This window comes from Sciurus vulgaris (genome assembly GCF_902686455.1).
Source record: "Sciurus vulgaris genome assembly, chromosome: 13".
NCBI classification, from domain to species: Eukaryota; Metazoa; Chordata; class Mammalia; order Rodentia; family Sciuridae; genus Sciurus; species Sciurus vulgaris.
The window spans coordinates 98233267-98251569 of record NC_136474.1 but is presented as its reverse complement, the minus strand read 5'-3'; the positions used below and the strand labels follow the sequence as shown (position 1 = coordinate 98251569).

The window sequence follows — 18303 nt, the reverse complement described above, 5'->3', positions numbered from 1 at the left end:
TTTCAACTTCTCATCTCTGCACCACCCATGTTAGGAAGGCTGGATGGAGGGACTTTTCTCCCCCCTGTGCAGTAAGGAGACCTGCTGGGTGGGACGCAGGCCTGCAGGTCCCCAGGCAGACCCTGGCTGAGCCCTAAGAGCCCCCGGCCCTTGCCTGAGGCTCCCTGGGCACACTGCCTGCCTCTCCTGTGACCCCTTCCCTGCGGTGGGAAGGTCCCTGGGCGAGCTATTTAGAGAATATAAAAACTGTAAGTTTTGGGCACACAAAGGAGGCCTTGCGGTGAAATGAGTGGGCTGATAAGATTTGCTTGTGGAAATGTTTTAAAGAAGGCTTTGCGGGTAGCTGGGCGGCAGCCACATGCTTCTCATAGATACGGAATTTCTGCCATAGCACATCCACAGCCACACCAAGGCGCTTTTGTGTCCTGTGCCCTCCCTGGTGACCCTGAGCACGGCGTCCAGCGGCAGAAGTATTCCACAAATAAGAAGGGTTCTCAGCGCTGGCCCACGTGCCCAGATTCCACAGCTCCTCTGCAGGCTGGCTGCCTCCCAAGGGAGCAGGCGGCCAGAGGCACACAGGTGCCCAGGGCACATACCCGCTGCCCAGGCCATCAGGGTCCTCAGAGGAGGCAAAAGCTTCGGGCCAGCACCCTCAGGTGAGATCACAGGGCACACAGCAGGCAAAACCAGAGACACTCACTCAGTGTCATGACCCAGAAGCCAGGTGTATCACCTCAGTCCAAGGGGCCAGCAAAGCACACACAGACAGCCTCCACTGAGACAGGGCCAGTGGTCCACTCAGGACCCACTGTTGCCACCTGCAGCTTATCATGAAAGTGGAGGGAGAGGTTATTCTGCCACATAATGCCTCCCAGCACACGGGACACCTCCCTGTGGGAGAGGGACTTACGGAGTCTCTCCAGCTGTAGAGAATATTTTTCCAAACAGGCTCTCTTCTGCAGTGGCCGGAGTATTCATAACTTTCCTTAGCTCCCTGAAACTATCTCTGCCTCGCCCAGGGGTTTCTTGACTCTAAAGGCTTTGGGACTTGAGAATCTCCCTCTTCTGTTCAGGCAGCCATGTGGAAGCATTTGGACTTGGAGGTGTGGATTCTTACTTGGCCATGACAACTGGTTCCCACAAGGGAAGACTTGAAGCAGGGTCGCTATGTGGCATAGATCAGACAGCGACTCCATAGCCTCAGTAATCTTAAACTCACCATCTGCTGAGAAATAGGGAAGAATGGCACTTTTAAAATCCCAAGTTTAAAAATACCAAATCCAACTCCAAATAATTAAAAATTCTTGATCTACTCCATGTTGCTGCTTTGAGTTACAACTAGGGATTACTCTGAACAATGATGGCGTGTTTGGATGTATGGATTTATTTGGGGACTATTTCGTCAAGTGACTGTAAGCTAGATGACCGCATTTTGAATCAATTTAAGAGAAAGTCATTCCAAATATCAGCCCAACATGGCCACTCAGCTCCTGGATTCTGCCATTGTGTGTGGGTCTGCAAAGAAAGTGAGTGTACCAGTGCCTTGTGGCGGTCTTCCCAGCCTCAAAGGAGGCTGCCCCATCCAGGGTGCTTCAGCACCGAGTCCCGTGCAAGCAGTGCCACCTGCCCTGAGGTAGCCTTGGAGTGCTTCCACCAAGGGCACCATGTGGCAGGATCGCCAAAATGGGGAACAAAGGACGGGTGGCAACACAGCCCTGTCACTGAGCCTGCCGACTGGCTGGGCCACCAGGGGCTTCAGGATCATGTCGCTTCTGTTGCAACTCTGTGAACTCCAAGACGTTCTCAGGCGTCTGGACAAAGGCCCGAAGAAGACGAGGAGGAAGGGCATTTGGGGTGGGCTCTCGTGGGAACCTGAGCTGGCATCTGGGCACGGTGGGTCAGGTCTTCCTTGTGGACAGGAAGTGGGGGGCCCTGGTTCTTGGGTGGAGACCCATCCAATCAGTTTAGTTGTGACTGTGTATATGCACATGCATGTGCTGTGTGCATGGTGATTTTATGGGAACTCAAAACACCTAAAACTAACCAAAATTGTATTAGATACACCACCGAAACAGATGAAAAGCCAAAGAGAAAACCATGTGTCTGTTTTTACATTGATCCCTCAAAACTAATTTTACTTTTGTCAAAATATCTGAGGATGTCTTATGGAAAGCAATATATATGGAAAAGTGGTTCCCAAGAGACCCTCTGCAGGGAATTTCTTTAGTGATTTGTGGAAAACATGAGAATCCCCTCCATGGGAGACCTGGGCTTCCTCCTGTCTTCGCCAGATCCACCCTGCCCAGAATCACTGGCAGGGCCCATTTGGCTGCCTCCAGCTCAGGTGGCCCCCAGGAGGCCTGTGTGGCAGATGCATCTTCTGGCAGGCAGGTCAGAAGTGACCCCTAGTGTGACCTTCATGAAGCTAAATGCGCCCCTCAGCCTTGCTCCTGAGGGCCTTCTTCCCACACTCCGTCTCTCTCTCCCTCCCTCCTTCCCCACCCCCTCTCGATAGCATTATAGTGCTGCTGGGGTAGTTACGGGTCTGTTCTTGACTTGTAATGTCAAAGCCCACCATCCTGAGGAGAGATGTGAAGGCCCACCGCCAGTTCCTGAGTTCTTGCTGCTTCACTGATCTGAGAACCCCTTTTGGATGAGAACGGTGCATGTAAGTGGACCGGTCAGGGTGCCCATCCTGTGCCTGAGCCCCCACTGCATGCCTGCAGAGTTCACTGCTGGGAAACCTGGGGTCCCTGAGCAGTGACACGCGCGCCGTTTCCTAGGGCTGCTTGGCCCTGGGTGTGAAGCTGCACTAAGTTTCCCAAGCACCCTTGAGTTTGGATGATCTACGTCTGGTGTCTAGAGATCTCTACTCACAGAGGGCAAAGGGCAGTGCCACCTCTCACCCACAGGAGCCCTGCTGTGGTTACATGTGACAGCAGGAGACTGGCTCATGGAGGTTTCCACATGCGTGCATCTGGCGTGGTGAGCAGCACAGCCCTGCACCGGCCTGGTGAATAAAGACTTCATATTCCTGTGGACCTGGACACCTTGAGAAGGTCGCACAAAGCTGCAAGCCTGGGAGGGACAGTGGGAGCTGCCGCCGGCTTGCAGGGCCCTGTCCCCGTGGCCTCGCACTCCTGCAGGCAGGGGAGAGCCCTGAGCTCAGGAGCTGGGGCCCCCAGCTCATGCAGGTAGGCAGCGACCCTGAAAAGGAGGCGCACAGCCTGCCAGCCAGAGCACCCTTAGCACACCTGGAACGGGAGGAGGCAGAGGCCCTGGTGTCTCTGCAGCTGCACGGCCCACCCGCAGGGCCGCCCACGGGAGGCACACTGCTCATAGAGCACAACTGAAAGGGGGCCCCATTACCTGGAGAACCAGGAACCTTTGCCACCTGCCCTGCCGGCTACGAGCAGCAGGATGAGCAACGCGCTGCCGAGCACTGCACTTTACTGGCCTGGCTGTGCCCAGGAACCTGTACCCCACACACTGTGTACAGGCCGACTTGGCTTTTGATGAAGTCGTTCATGGGCTGTGGTTTCCATGGACACAATAGCACAGAGAATAAGAAACATGCTCTCAGTAAAAGCAGTCTTTTTGAACATAGGACAGCATTCCTCCTGTCACCAAGCTCCGCGGGAGATCCCCTGTGAACATGTACTCACGTCATTCCCTGGTCATAGCAAGCCTTTGGTGAGTGACAGTGTTCTAAGCAGGCACTGGAGTCATTGTGTTGTGAGTTTCCAGATGGTTCCAGGGAAACGTTGGATGGATAGACTGTCAGGGAATAGAATGTGCAATTCCTGAACTCGGCACTGGTGTTTAACGCCGTCAGCGGATGCTGCCGAGGACAGCCGTCGCTGGTGGTGAGAGGTGATTCCGTGTGCAGCCAGGCAGGAAGGCCGACACAGAGACCTTGGCAGGTGCCGGTGCACAGAGACCGCACGGTGCACGCAGGACCCCTGTGTCGTGCCCTGGATGAGGTCTCAGGACTGGCGACTCCCTCCACCTCCCCTGACCCCTGGGTAGTACCGTGATCCGGAATGTTGTGGCTATTACTTGTTCTCAGCTACTTTTACCCTCAGGGCAAAACCTTGGCTGTGGTTGAGGCCAGTTGGGGCTATAGAAGGGCCAGGTGTGAGGTGACCGCAGTGGGGAGTGGCCCAGTCTCCAGAGTGTGGAGAGGGAGAACTGGAGTCAGCAGCAGACCTGGGTGGCTTTGCCAGGGCTCGGTGTCTGCGGATAAGTGAGGGGCTGACCCAGCCACCTGCTCCGTAGGATGTTGACAATGCAGAGACCCGCGAGGGCTTTTGTCATTTTCTGTGTACAGGTGACACTAGCTCTGAGAGGAGCCTTAGGAGAGCTGAAAGGAGGATGTGGCCACACCCACCTCCCATTTACACACAGACACACGGGGCCCAGACTTGCCTGGGGCCATCGCAGCTGCCGGAGGTCCGCCTCAGGGTCCCTTCCCTCATCTCTAGGACCCCTGGTCCTTGCCACACCCACCCTCTGAGCTCTGCCTGCAGCTCATTTCTCTTGCTTTGGGCTTTGGTTTGCTTCCAACAAACGGCAGAGCACACGTGGACTACAGGACCTGTCGAAGTCTGTGCCGCTCCACAGACGATTTGCCAAGGGAGCAGCAAGTTCGGATGACACATTCAGATTTCAGTGTCTGAGGGCTCTCGCTGGAACGCTAGGCTCATTTGCTGCACTTCAGAGCTTGCTGAATTAACCGGTCTAGAATATCACAAAGCCTCTCCATGTGGCCTTGAAGAGTCACACAGCTGAAAGTGTTAAGCCGGAGCTTTTTAGACTATGGGCACAGAGACTCAAGATTTAAGAGAAATTCTCACTTAAAAATTAACGTACTAAAAAAACACAGATTAAAAGCCATCATGCCAACACAAATTCTTCTAGGAAAGGGCTTTGCTTCTTTTAATGCCTTTTGGAGAAGTTTCCAGGAAGCACCAGCATCTTCCACTACCAATAGTAAGTACCTGCTGAGCCTCTGTTAGGGCCCCAGCACTGTGCTGGAGAATTGGAGCTGGACATGGCTCCTATCCCAGAGAGGTGGTCACCCAGTCGGGGAGAACAGGCAATCAAACTGGGAGCCACTCAGAGGAAACAGCAGTGGCTGCGGCACTGACCACAGGGTAAGGCACATCCAGAGGTACATGGTCAGCTGCACGGAGTGGGCCAGCTCAGGTGTGGGACACAGGCCACCATGGGTTTTGGCTCATACATGGCCCAGGCTGGGCCCTGTTAGAGAACAAAGGAAGAGCAGGCCGAGGAGCTTCTCCTGGGTGTAGCGGGGAGCCAGGCAAGGTACCTGCCTTGGACCTTCCCTGCAAAGCCTTATGGGATTCTCCCAGCCACTGAGTGTGTGATGGACTCCAGCTGAGGGACTCCGAAGGGCAGAGGATCAGCCACTGTGCTGCAGCAGAAGTCCACCACAGATTGCAGGAGAAAGGACGAAGGTGGTGTCTGTCCAGAAGCGTCCCTACCAAAGTGGCTGTGGGACTTGGTCGGCCTGCGTGCCAGGGTGAGTAGGAGGCCCCGACACGCAGGTGCAAGGGCGGCCACCGACCTCTGGGAAGACGAGCCTTCCTAGGGCCCTTTGAGGCTCCTCGGGTCCACGCAGGGGTCACGGCCCTGTGTGCCTCTGAGCTCCAGAGAACACCGAGAGCTACCCGTGTCCCAAGCTGCATGGATGTTCTCCGTGCCCCGCTGCAGGTCAGGTCCCACCTGAGTCCTCCTGGCTGGGTCCTCCTAGCCAAAATATTGGGGTGTGTTTTTCTTTAAAGAAGTTTCTCTGCAATTATAAGATTTGGTCAAAAATACAGGAAAGAGGAGTGCCTCTTCTAGTAAAATCAGATCTGCATGTTTCACTAATTTTGTAATAAGTGCTCTGTTCCATAAATAAAATCTAGTCTGCAGGGGCCTCAATGTGCAGATGGAGGCATTTCAACGCTACTTGTCCAACCAAAATCACCACAGGGCCACAGATTTAGACTTCACATCACACTTCTTACCATTGGGAGAAGCTACTTTGGGAAACAAATGGCTTCTCTGTGCCTCACAAATAACTGTATTCAGGGACACAAAGCCGGACTGTTGTAAATACATTAGTATTCAGATGCTCTTGTGTTTGGTCAATGCATTTAATTATGCACAATATAGCTGTTGTTTTCCTTTTACATTTGCATTAATTTATATTAGCCACAGAGTATAAAGCAAAGCTACAAAAGCAGACTCTTTAGTTACTTCTGTTGCTCTGCAACCTATAAATCAGCATGGTGGCCCTGTGAAAGCTCCAGCTTTATACCAACCCCGGTTTACTTTACGTTGCTTTTTTCAAACGTTGCAGTGGATGATGCATTTAATAACTAGGTGGCAAGTGTTCTGTTCTCCTGAAGCTGAATTTAACCAGTGGTCATGAAGGAAAGCTGCCCCAGATTCCCACCCACCATGCCCTGTCTCCCGACAATCCTCCTGAATCGGTGGCCGATTTCAAGTCATATGGCGTGGCTAGTGCAGACCCACCTGAATACTGGCAGCTCTGAATACTGTCTTAGGAGCTCGGATAAGACCTCAGCCGTCCCAGGTCCCTACTCAGCCTTGTACTCTGTCATTGGCAAACAGTTACGATCTATAACGGGAGTAAGTGACTCTGCTTTAGAAACAGTTCCTGTATCTGTGGCATTTGTCAGCTTTATCAGCTGTATGCCCATATCAGGGGGCAGCTTCTCAGCCCATGTGATTCTGAGGAAATGATCTGAAACCCTTTTCCTTTTGGTGTATACACACACACACACACACACACACACACACACACACACTGGTTTTGGAGTGAGTGTGTGCTACAGTCACCCAAACCTCCACAAAGTGCACAGCCAAGGGAAACCAGCCCCAGCCCTCACAGGCCACTGTCCCTGTGGCTGGTGGCCTGTCTTCCTCCTGGCCCAAATGGGACCTGTGCAGAGAAGGCAACTGTTCCCTGCTCAAGCAGTAGACAGCAGGTTGCCACGGTTAGCCCAAGAGCACTGGCAGGAGCCATCAAGACTGTGGACTCAGTCCTGTGGCCCCCATGTGCCACTTTCCTTACACCATCCCCGAGATCAGCAGCTGGGAGACCAGCAGGCCTCGCCCTGGTCTCTCGGTAGCTCTGTCGCCATGAGAGGCCATGGCTTGCTATGTGCAGATCCTGTGGGAATGGCAGACGAGGAAGCAGAAGGCCTGGGCTACAGCTCGCTCTGCCTGTGTGCGTGCGTGTGCGTGTTTGTGTGAGCATGCGTGTGCATGATCTAGACCTCACTGACCAAAGCACGTGTCTGCTCCACTTTCCCCGAGAGCTGCCATGAAGAGCAAATGAGTGACCCTGCACGTCTCCTGTGGGTCGGTCTTCTGAGTTGCCCATACCAAGTTTTCAATAAGCATGGATGTTGGAGACACTCTGGGAGACAAGACTCCCCTACATCATCAAGTGGCAGCACGCTGAGGGCTGAGACTGACGGGCATTTGTCCTCAAGGTGGTGGAAGTCAGAAGTCTCCTGGTGCTGAGGTCTTCTGCATGTTGTCCTTGCCTTCTGTGGTATCTTAACTCAGAGGGGCCATGGCAACGTCCCCCAGCCAGGCCCAGGCGCCATAGGTGTTGGGTGATGATGACTTCAGCGAGCATGCCCACAGGCCTGACCCAAGCTCCCTGCCAGGTCCTCTCTTCACTCAACGCGTCCAACCAGACCCCTGGTGCCCAGCAGCCCAGCTGCTCAGGATGAATGCCGCAGCAGTCCATGCTGGGGTCTTCCCTGGCCTCTCGCTCTGCCCTTTCCCAAGTCTGCTGTCAGCCAACGGTGGACTCCACTCCTGCCCCTACCTGCCTTCTGCTGGGGCCCCACCTCCCCATCCTCCCCTGGACTCAGGAAGGGCCAGACCAGCACATGGCCGCCCAGGGGCATTCCCATCAAGCTCCACCTACAGTTCACCTTGTCTCCTGGTTGGAAGTGTCACCGTATGACAAGTGACCACACACTGGGGGTATAAAACAATGGGACTGTCTTCTTCCAAGGGGTAGAGGCAGGTTCCAGGACAGCGGCTTGCCTTTGGGTGGTGCCGATGTTCCTGAGTGACTGAGCCACTCAGGCCACTGACTTCACATTTCTTTCCTGTGCACCAGTGTCTCTGAACCCAAATTTCCCTCTCAAGGACACCAGTCAACAGTAACAATATGACCTCATCTTTATTGAATTACATCTGCAATGACTGTTCCCAATTAAAGTCACACTTGTGAGTAGGAAGAGTTAGGTCATGGAAAAGTCATTTTAGGGGACACCATTCAATTCAAAACATGTATTTTTATCTGATTCCCCCACTAGAACATAAACTTCATGAAGACAAGGACCATGTATTATTTATCACTGTAACCAAAACATCTGGAGCAATGCATTATAGTTTTTAAGTACTCAATAAGTAGTGGATGGATAGATGGGTGGATGAACAGGTGGGTGAGTGGATGAGTGACGAGTTGGGTAACTCAGTGGATGAATAGATGGTATTACAGGAAAGTAGGTGAATTCACATTTAATACAGGTAAGTAGTGTATTGAGGGGTTAACTAAATGATGATCACTTAAACATAATTTCCAGTTACTTGGGAGCAGGATTCCTTCCATTCTTGAGAGAATGCTTATTTTTTGTTAAAAACTATGAGATGGTAGTATACAACATGAAATATCCCATTCCCACATCAAACGTTCTAATTGTTGCTGCTAACAGAAGAGAAGCCAAATCAAAATGTTCTGAATAAGCAATTCTCTAATGCTAGAGGCCTCCTGTGGAATCTGGGGATGGAAAAATTCTAAATGCCCCATTTCTTAAAGGCATGAATTGCAAAAGGATGTGGGAAGTTCCATTTTTACCAAGAACACTAAAAACACCTTTTGTCAAATAGAAGCTCCCAGCTTGCCGAGCTTCTGCACAGGGGCCTTGTAGACAACAAACATCCTGTTGGGGAACTGCACTCCTGGGCTCCCCAGGGGCAGTGTGCAGTGCGCGGGCAATTCTGACATGACCGCTGTGCCTGCTCAGACACCTCGCCAGAGAACCCTGGTGTGTCCTATCCAAGTGTCAAAGCATGAGTCACCAGGTAGCCCCAGGAGTTCCTGCAAAACCAGAGCTGCCCCAAGCTGCTCAGTCCAGGTCGGTCTCGGCCAGAGGCAGTCTGTGGCTGCCATGTGGCTTCTGGGTTTTATAGGAGACAGCTGGTTCAAGACCCCTGGAAGAAAGCAGCTTTGTCCCAGGCCTGGCTTTGCACAGGCCTGCATTCACATCTCCCTGTTGTTTGCAGGAGAGGCAGATGCGAACCAGGACAATGGAACCTCGTCTGAGGACACAGCGGTGACAGACTCCAAGCGCACAGTGGACCCAAAGAATGCCTGGCAGGATGCCCGCCCAGCTGACCCAGGGCGCCGCCCCCACTTGATCCGCCTCTTTTCCCGAGATGCCCCAGGGAGGGAGGACAACACCTTCAAAGACAGGCCCTCCGAGTCCGACGAGCTCCAGACCATCCCAGAAGACACTGCCGCAGAGCCCGAGAGCCAGGGTGTGATGGCATCACAGAAGAGACCCTCGCAGAGACACGGGTCCAAGTACCTGGCCTCAGCAAGTACCATGGACCATGCCCGGCATGGCTTCCTCCCGAGGCACAGAGACACGGGCATCCTTGACTCCATCGGGCGCTTCTTTGGTGGTGACAGGGGTGCGCCCAAACGGGGCTCAGGCAAGGTGAGCTCAGCGGAATAGAGGAGCTGTAGTTTAACTGGAGAAAGGGAAGGGAGGTCAGCAGGTGACCTGGGCCAGTGGAGGCGGCACTGCCCACCTGAGTGTCTAAGGTGCTGTTCTGGATTAAAAAGCCGAAGGGCCGGGGAGTGGCCTCGGAGCTCCCTGGGCTGTTTTCATGCCCCCCCACCCCAGGGACTGAGCTCAGGTCTGGCTCAGGAGTGCAAGGGCATTCTGCATTCTGGTCTCAGTGCCCGGACATGGCATTGCAGAGTGGCGCATCCTCGGGTCTCTTGTGCGCACAGGTCTCTGGGGTTTTGGCTGGTTCGTTTCTGTGCTGCACTTTTGGGTGCTACTTTGGGTCATGTCCATTTTTCCTGGGGTCAGTGCTGCCCGCTTCGTGTTGCTGCAACAATGCTGTGATTGAGGCCTTTTGAACAAACTCCTGAATTTCAACTCGCCGTAAACAACCTTTCTCTTTTGTTTGGATCGTTGATTGGAAAGGGGTGGAGGGACAAACAAATGTCTGTGAATCAACAGTCTATTGTTTTGTGATTTCATTAACTTGCATATCAAACCTTGGGAGTTTCATTGTTTAACACCAAATGTTCTGTGATTTAAAATACATCACAAGGAAAAGCACTCTCTGGTGTCCGGTTCCCTGCTGACTCTATGTGCTAGCCTGTGACTGAGGTTTCCACTAGGAACTGACCCCAGGTGGCATTCCGATTGCAAATGGGTGTCATGTTACAGTTGGGGAGAGTTGGGTAATCTGGGGGCCAGAGAGGTGTTGAAGACGGAGCCCGGCTCACTGGGTGTTCCTGCAGCAGCTGTGGACTTCTTCTGCCTGATGCCTTGCTTGTCCTGAAGGCTTTGGGGATGCAAGAGGCTTGTGAATAAAGCCTGGCACAGAGGCCCACCATGGGGAGGTACCCTCCAGCAGCCTGGGCAACCAGGAACCCTGGAATGTGAGAGCTGAGTCTCCAGCCACAGTTCCTACCATGGTGGGTGGCCATGAGCCATCAGGGATGAACACGGATGCCACTGCCCCTTCTCTGTGCACATCCAGGCACGCTGGCCTTCCAGGAGGCCATAGCCACTGTCGTTTGCTTGCGCTGAGGTTTCTTGTTGGGATACCTGCTGTGACTTGCTCTTAAATAACTCTTGCTGGATCTTAAGTGTCTGTCGGATTGGCCTTCTGGTTGCTTCCTTCAGTGTCTATTTGTGGACATTTCCATTTGTTTCTCGTTAGCGCGTCCTCACTCTGGAATCTCTGCCCTCTGACTTATTTCTAAATGCTTATTTCAATAGGGGTGTTTTTTTCAAGTACAGCTGTGGCCACCCCAGCTCTTAGTGGGTCCCAGCTGCCTGGGGAGTCCAGTTATCTGAGGCACGTGGACCACACGTAAGCAGTCCACGAGTTTTGAAAGCTTTAATTATTCTGCTCAACTGAAGCAGCAGAGAGAATGTACTTAACCAGTGCAGAAAAGATTAAGAAGCTGGTCAGCATGTATTCTAAAATAAGCTTCATTTGAGTGGCAATGGTGTTAAGTTCAAACTAAACCTTGAAAGCGTGTGTATCTAAGTGGAGCTACATTTGCACAGATGTTTCTCTTACTTCATGCATGAGTATAACCTTCATTGTTTTAAATCTCTTGTGCTTCCAATATTTTCAAAGAAATGATTCTAAGTCTCAGAAGCAGACAAACTCTTTGCAAATAATGTCTCTAGATTATCAGGGATCCTGAAAAAAAAATTTTTTTTCACAGGATTTTTAAAAATAAAAATAATTTTTAAATAATTGTTTTTAAAATTTTGAGATAGCAATTATTTCACTACTGAGTATTTTAAATTCACAAAAATTTTAAATGAATATCCTTGCCTTTAAATATCCTTCCAAAAAAAATCCATTGGTGTTTGCATGTGTGATCATAAACTTCTTGTTCCAAACGCAGGTCAGAGGTGCATTTTGTGGGAGACCCTTGGAAAGCAGCAGTGGGGGTCAGCAAAGCCTCTTCAGCTCAGCTATTTATTGTGGTTTCTCTGTTAACAAACCCTGGAGATGCAAACTTTATGCACCCCACACCTGGCAACGGCCCTGCCATTGCCCCAGAAGTCTGCGGTATTTGTTGGTGTGGGTTGGTGTGCAGTAATTTGTTTAATTCCATTTTAGTTTCTATTTTTATTTTGCCCTATTTGTAAATCAGGTGGGCTCCGTTCTCATGTGCTACAGACTTAAGAAGTTCACAGCCACGGGCCTGCTTACTGTCTCTCCTTCCTGCACTTCCAGTCCTACAGTAACCCCCTCGTGTGCCCAGGGTGCGGAGACCACTGCCTGGCCCAGGGCACCTCCCGTGGGAATCAGGTTCTGCCACCCACCTAGAATAGGTCTTTCATGGTGGATCCAGTAAGCTCTGAATGCAGCCCCCAGGAAGGGGCTGCTCCTCCCAGCGCCTCCTTGTCTTCCCTCCCCTGAGTCATGTGGGCCCCTTGGTGCCACCAGGGAGCCGCCGCCCCCAGGCCCCGGAATGCACTGACAACACCCAGCCTTTGTGCAGCCAGAGCTGACATTCAGGAAAGTGCTTTAGAAATTCCCTGAGGAGGCATATTCTTCTGAGAGCCATAAATGAAAGTGCATTTACAGAGAACATTCTCCTTTGTTGTTAGGAAAGAAAGGGGGCCGTGTTGATCCCTTTAAGGGGCAGGTTGCTCGGCCCCCTGGAATCTGGGGCCTCATGGAAATTGGTGGGCCTTCATGGCAAAGCCTGGAAGGCACCTGCCTGTCCCCTTCACCTCTCACCTGGGCCAGCAACAGCTCCACTCCTGATCAGCACCGACCCCTGGAGCTGTGGACCTCAGGGCCAGCTCCCAGAATACCAGCTCTGCGAGCTCCTCCTCCTCACCTGGCGAGGCCCAGTTTCACAGCGTAGCTAGGCTGGACACGCGGGCAACACCCACCCAGTCCACAAGCAGGAACGGCGGAACAGAGCCAGCCCTTCCTCCCCAGCAGCATACTTTAACGGGTCTTAAGCCTCCATACTGAGGCCCTGCCGACTTGCCCTGCTTATCTCACATTAGTAGCTCCACTTGTGGCTGCCTAGTCCCAGCATTTCCTCCTTTAGCATTCAGGTTACGTGGATGCCTCTGACTTTGATAGTGTAGCATAAGAACCATCCACCATTCAATTTTATTGGCATAACCAGTCTTGCACATAACGGCACGCGTGCTTCCCATTCACTGCCTTTCAGCTCCAGCGCATTCACTGCCGTCTGCACACCTTGATCTCATAGGCATGCCCTGTGATCTCACAAGAGCGTAGCATTTACAGGTGACATGGAGGACACAGGTCCCTGGGTGGCACCCCAAGGGCATGTGTCAGCCGCCTGGTGGGGGACTGGAAGCGGTTCCAGGATGGTGAGTGAACCGCACTCCCCCACTGCAGCTTGCAGCGGCTTTGCCCCAGGGTGCAGGTGTGCACGCAGAACCAGACCCTCCTCTGAGCCAGTCGCTGCAGCCAGAGTCTGGCCAGAGACCCTCTGGAGGGAGTCCAGATGTGCTGGGTGTGTTCACTCCTGCACCAAACCAGGACTTTTTGAGATTTCAGACAGCAATTCCTCTTGAAGTTATTGATCACAGGTGTCTCTGGTGAGGTAGCCAGCTGCACCTGTATCCTTCTGTTGCTGGCCGTGGTCATCCACTGTTATCTACTTGGGGGACTATGGGGACCTGATTTGCCTGGCATAGCAGTGATTTTGCTGTACCCTCTGTATAAGTGACAAATTTGTAAGTTGCATTTGTGTATTTAATGACAATTGCCTACTTGTGGTTGTATTATGATTTGATTTTGATTTTGTCATGAACTTCTGCTTTATGTATATTCTGCATTTTTATGATTTATTAAACAGTTTAACACACCAACGGTGGTGCATGGATTGCAAGTGGATTATTAAGTTGTCTCTTTTGGTGTCCTTGCCTAATTAATTGCACTTTGCCTCTGGTATTTCCGTGGCCTCGTGACATAGCCCGCAGGTAAGTCTGAGCAGCTGGGCTCCTGTGACTTCTGTACCTGAGGGTCACAGTGTCCCGCTCCTGTGCTTTGATCTACAGGAGGTTGTATCCGTGCCCTGCTGGCGTGTGGGGTCCTGGTCTTTCTTGTCAACAGTTCTTGTTCCATTGTTCTGATGTTTCTCTCCAAGCATCCTCCTAGAGAGCTTAGGGAAGCTGGGTCACTAAGTGGACTTGGTCCCAGTGCACCCAGTAAACCCTCCCTGAGCGAATGAGCATCCCTGGGACTTGCTCCAGGTGACAGGGAATCTGGAGAACCTGTGAGCACAGTGCCACATGTAGACAGGTAAACTTGGAGGGCTGATATATTAGAAATGAGAGAAAGACACTATTTTTAAAAATATTTGTTTTTAGTTGTACAGGGATACAATACCTTTATTTTATTTATTTATTATTATTATATTATTTGCCTCACACGTGCTAGGCAAGCGCTCTGCCACTGAGCCACCACCCCAGCCCCTAAATTAATTTTGATGGCCTGCCATTCATCCATGTGACATGTCCTGCCTTGAACCCTCACCCCAGCCCCCCCTCCCTTTAATCATTTCATTTCACACCCTCATTCCTCCATCATTGCTTTTTCTCTTGGCAAAGCATTAACCACTTAGTTACGGGCAGTCTGATGGTCAGTGGGAGCTTAGCTTGACACCTGAGGATGTCATTCCTCACCAGGGACAAACCCGGCTCCTGAGGGAATCACCAAGACACTGACTTAGTTCTCAAGACCCGTACAAGTCTATCAGATTCAGACTCTACATGTTGTCTCGGAATTTTTTCTATGATATCTATCACCAGAATTTTAAATATTCTGAAATATCCTCCTTCATACAAAATAGTAAAAGGGGAGGAGAAAAAAAAAGAAAAATGAAGTCTCCGAGGCGGCCCTCAAGTGTGGTCTCCCTCCCAGCACCTACTCCTAAGGGCCCAGCCAGCCTGCTTCCCCTGAGCTGCGTCCCTCGCCATGCAATCTGTCTCCAGTTAGTCGAGTGCAGGTGCTTGGTTTTCTGGTCAGACTGCACCCCGCTCCACGCAGGTGCAGAGCCCTCTGTGAGCCGCACAGCTAGGCAGAGGCCTGCTGTCCCTCCTCTGCTGTGTTTGGGAGGGCAGTTTGCTGGCAGGCCAGGGCTGCAGGCTTCATTCCTGCAAGCCATCACAGGGACATCCCTTTTCAGAGCTGCACTGGGCCTCCAGCCCAGCCATCTGCCTTCCCTGTGCATGGACAGTCAGGGACCCCAGGAGTCTGGGTGTGACAGGAGAGGGGCTCAACGCCAGCCCCCCAGAGCTGGGTGGAAGCACCCCACGGTGGCAGTCTCTTCACAGAGAAGAACACTAGCCGACCACCTTGATGGCATGGACTGGCCTGCATACCTGCAGGGAAGGGCTCACTCCTTGTGGGGACACCCAAGTCATAGCAAGACAATGACTGCCACAGGCCTGGGTGTGCAGGCTGCTCTAAAAGGAACACCAGGTCCCTCACTCCAGGCTCCAGATCATGGATTAAAGTCACCAGTGACCTTTGCTGGTGTGGAAATAGCCCCTCACAGGCAGGTAAGGAGGCCATCTGTGAGACGCTCAGCTGAGCACACGGTCACCACAGGCTTGCCTCTGCACATGGAAGCCCTGGGTCACAAGGCTGTCAGCCCCATAACCACTAACCAGCCAAACAAGGACCCGCGTCATCTGTGATGGCCCAAGGAGCCTCGGGCAGCCTGTTCCATCGCCTTCATTGCCTGACCACCCTACGTCAGTCTCTCTCTCTCTATTGGTCTCTCCTTTTCCATTTTTCTATGGAGAGTCAAAAAAATAGACACCTGCTGCCTTTACCTTGGTCTCCTGTCACCTGCCGCCTTTACCTTGGTCCTATAATCATTCTTTTGAACACATTTTGAACTTCACTGAAGCGGCAGATACTCATGACCCGTGGAATGAGAACATGGTGCTCTGAGTGATCGGAGCAGAGGCCACCCGGCGGATGCACGGTGGTAGAGCTGAGGTTACCGTGCAGCTCACGCCCAGGAGCACGAAGTTCCCACTATACTAGGTTCCTGGGTGTCACCAACTTCAAGGAAGAATGCCAGCAAGAACGTGTCCTCCCCAGCAGCCGCTCCTCTGGCCGTCACTTCCTTGTGCTCCGTAGCTGGCTTGCAAGGGCTGTACAGTGACATCAAGTAACCCCATGGAACAGGAATGGTTCCTGCTTGTAAATCCAGTGCAGAAGCTAAGATCGTGCTGCACAAGGAGATAAATTAAGCTTTACAAACGAACTCAACACCAGAGTTAGCCATCGTAGATGACAAAAGTCCTGGGCCAGCACAGTGCCCGGGACTGGAAACTGCTTCCTTCCTCGTGTTCTTAGAAATCTTGGCCTCTGGTGCCCGTTATAACATGGAGGACATTTGGCCACGTAGCTTGGTATAGGGTCATAACATAGATTCTGGAAGAGGGAACTGTCCCCCTAAATCCTTCCTCCTGTTCCCCTTCCCCTGGACCTGCCCTGCCCTCCTCCCTGTCACCTTCCTGGACCCGCCAGCTCTTTACCTCCACACGCCCTCTCTGCTGACCACTGGCCCATTAAGCCTGCATTCCCTGCTCACTCTGCCCGCGTGGGGTCCTGCCAGGCTCGTCCTAAAGGAGATTTGCTGGAGGACTGTGGGGCTCTGCAAGCAGTGGCCCCCGCTGGACTCACGCCGCCCACTCTGTGTCCTCGGCAGGTACCCTGGCTAAAGCAGAGCAGGAGCCCTCTGCCCTCTTATGCCCGCAGCCAGCCTGGGCTGTGCAACATGTACAAGGTAAGACAGTTGCCGTCCCCGCCGAGGGCCACCCCTGTGCGAAGTGCGGGGCTCGGCAGGATGGGCGGGCCTTATAGGTGGTGCCCTCTCTGTAAAGCTAGGGAGGCCGATCCTGATGGACACAGCAAAGGACCAACCCTGAGGCGAGTAGAGAGCCTGCCTCTGCCTTCAAGTCCTTGCTAGGGACCCCCGATGGCTCAGGTGACAAGGGCAGGGCTGTCAGCTCAGCATCATGGAAAAGTCATAGGAACAAGCTACGGGACCATGGTGGGGCCACCAGAGCGCCACAGGCCAGACTGCCCTAGAGACTCTGGCCTCAGAGCCTGGCCTGGACAGTGGTCAGGCGCATGCCTGGGTCCAGGTCTGCTTTGGACACCAGCAGCTCACAGAGTGTGGGCACCCGTTGAACACCAGCTGAATAACTCTGGAGTGACCGTGCCCTTAGAAAGTCCTGTCCCCCAGGCTCTGCCCTGCTGAGCGCAGCCAAGCCCACCTAGGGTGGAGGGATCCCCGAAATCTGCCCTCGCGCCCTGGGTGGGTGCTGCTGCCCCTCCGAGCACACGGTGCCCTGGGGTGACGTCCAGGGAGGCGGGGAAGGGAGGAGGGAGTCCTGCTGCTCACAGGCCCCCGGGTGGCCACGCGGATAGCGCCACAGCTTGCTCTCAGGTAAGGTCGCCGCCTGGGCCTCGGCACTGGAAGTGTGGGAGGCTGACCGCGTGCACTCAGGCCACACAAGAGCGCTCTTCCTCCTGCTTCACGGGGCCACACGTGCGGGACTCAGGGCCCCCAGGGAGCGGGACAGAGGAACCGTCCTCTGCAGAGGTGTCGGGTGAGCACAGGGAAAGCAGGTGCGCCTCCCTCGGTGAGCTGGGTGGAGAGGCAGGTCAGGAGGGACAAAGGGCACGCTCACTGCTTGCCTCCAGGGTGGCCAGTCCAGGACCAAGGCCAAGAGACGCTGATCAAAGCCCAGGGTCCGTGGGGCCAGGGCCCTGAAGGGAGCCAGAGAGCCTTGGCACCATGCGGAGGACCCAAGAGCTCGAGGAGCCCTGGCCCCGGGAGAGGGAGGCCGTCCACATGGGGTCCAGTGGAGAGGCAGGATGGTGTCCCATCAGCGTCTCCATGAGCGTTGCCCAGCTGTGCAGCGGCACCTGGTTTCCCAGGACTCGGCGACTCTTTTCTAAGAACTGGCACCACTTCCCAGTGGTTTCCTTGGGCCCCTGTCCCTCCAGGGGCGGCAGGCTCCTGGCTTTCCTGCTGGTGAGGAAAGCTGTTTAAATTTTGCAACAAGAGTGTGTGGCATGTCCAAGGGGGACCAGGGTGGGCACAGAACCAGGCTGGAGGCCAAGAGGCCACTGAGGCACCTGGCTCAGCCTGCCCACACCTCCCGCCCCATCCCCCTGCCCTTGAGACACGCGGCCTCAGAAAGCAGACCCCGTGCACAGGGAGGGCGATGCCGAGAACCCAAGACATGGCAGTGCGGGCACAGCAAGGAACTTGCAGAGTGCCCACTCTGCTCCTTTAAAAGCCACAAGGAGGCAGCGCTCCTGCTCTGGCATCTTCCAGAGGTTGCACGAGTGTCTGTGAACCTGGTTGGCACTCCATCACGTCTCCACCACGCTGGGAGTGGCTGCAGCATGCTGGCTCCCGTGGGCGCGTCTCAGGCCTCGAGAGAA

At 53.4% G+C, this 18303-nt stretch overlaps 1 protein-coding gene across 6 annotated transcripts in view; it reads left to right on the top strand.

Annotated features, from left to right (window-relative positions):
• The window catches only part of MBP (myelin basic protein), a 79068-nt gene that overhangs the window by 36735 nt on the left and 24030 nt on the right, over positions 1-18303 (top strand). For 3 of the 6 annotated variants that reach the window (XM_079108263.1, XM_079108266.1, XM_079108265.1), the window contains 2 exons: positions 9346-9782; positions 16553-16630. In XM_079108263.1, the coding sequence (XP_078964389.1) occupies positions 9346-9782; positions 16553-16630 (515 nt within the window). The remainder of the gene's footprint in view (positions 1-9345; positions 9783-16552; positions 16631-18303) is intronic. The other 3 variants (XM_079108268.1, XM_079108264.1, XM_079108267.1) reach the window with 1 other exon arrangement.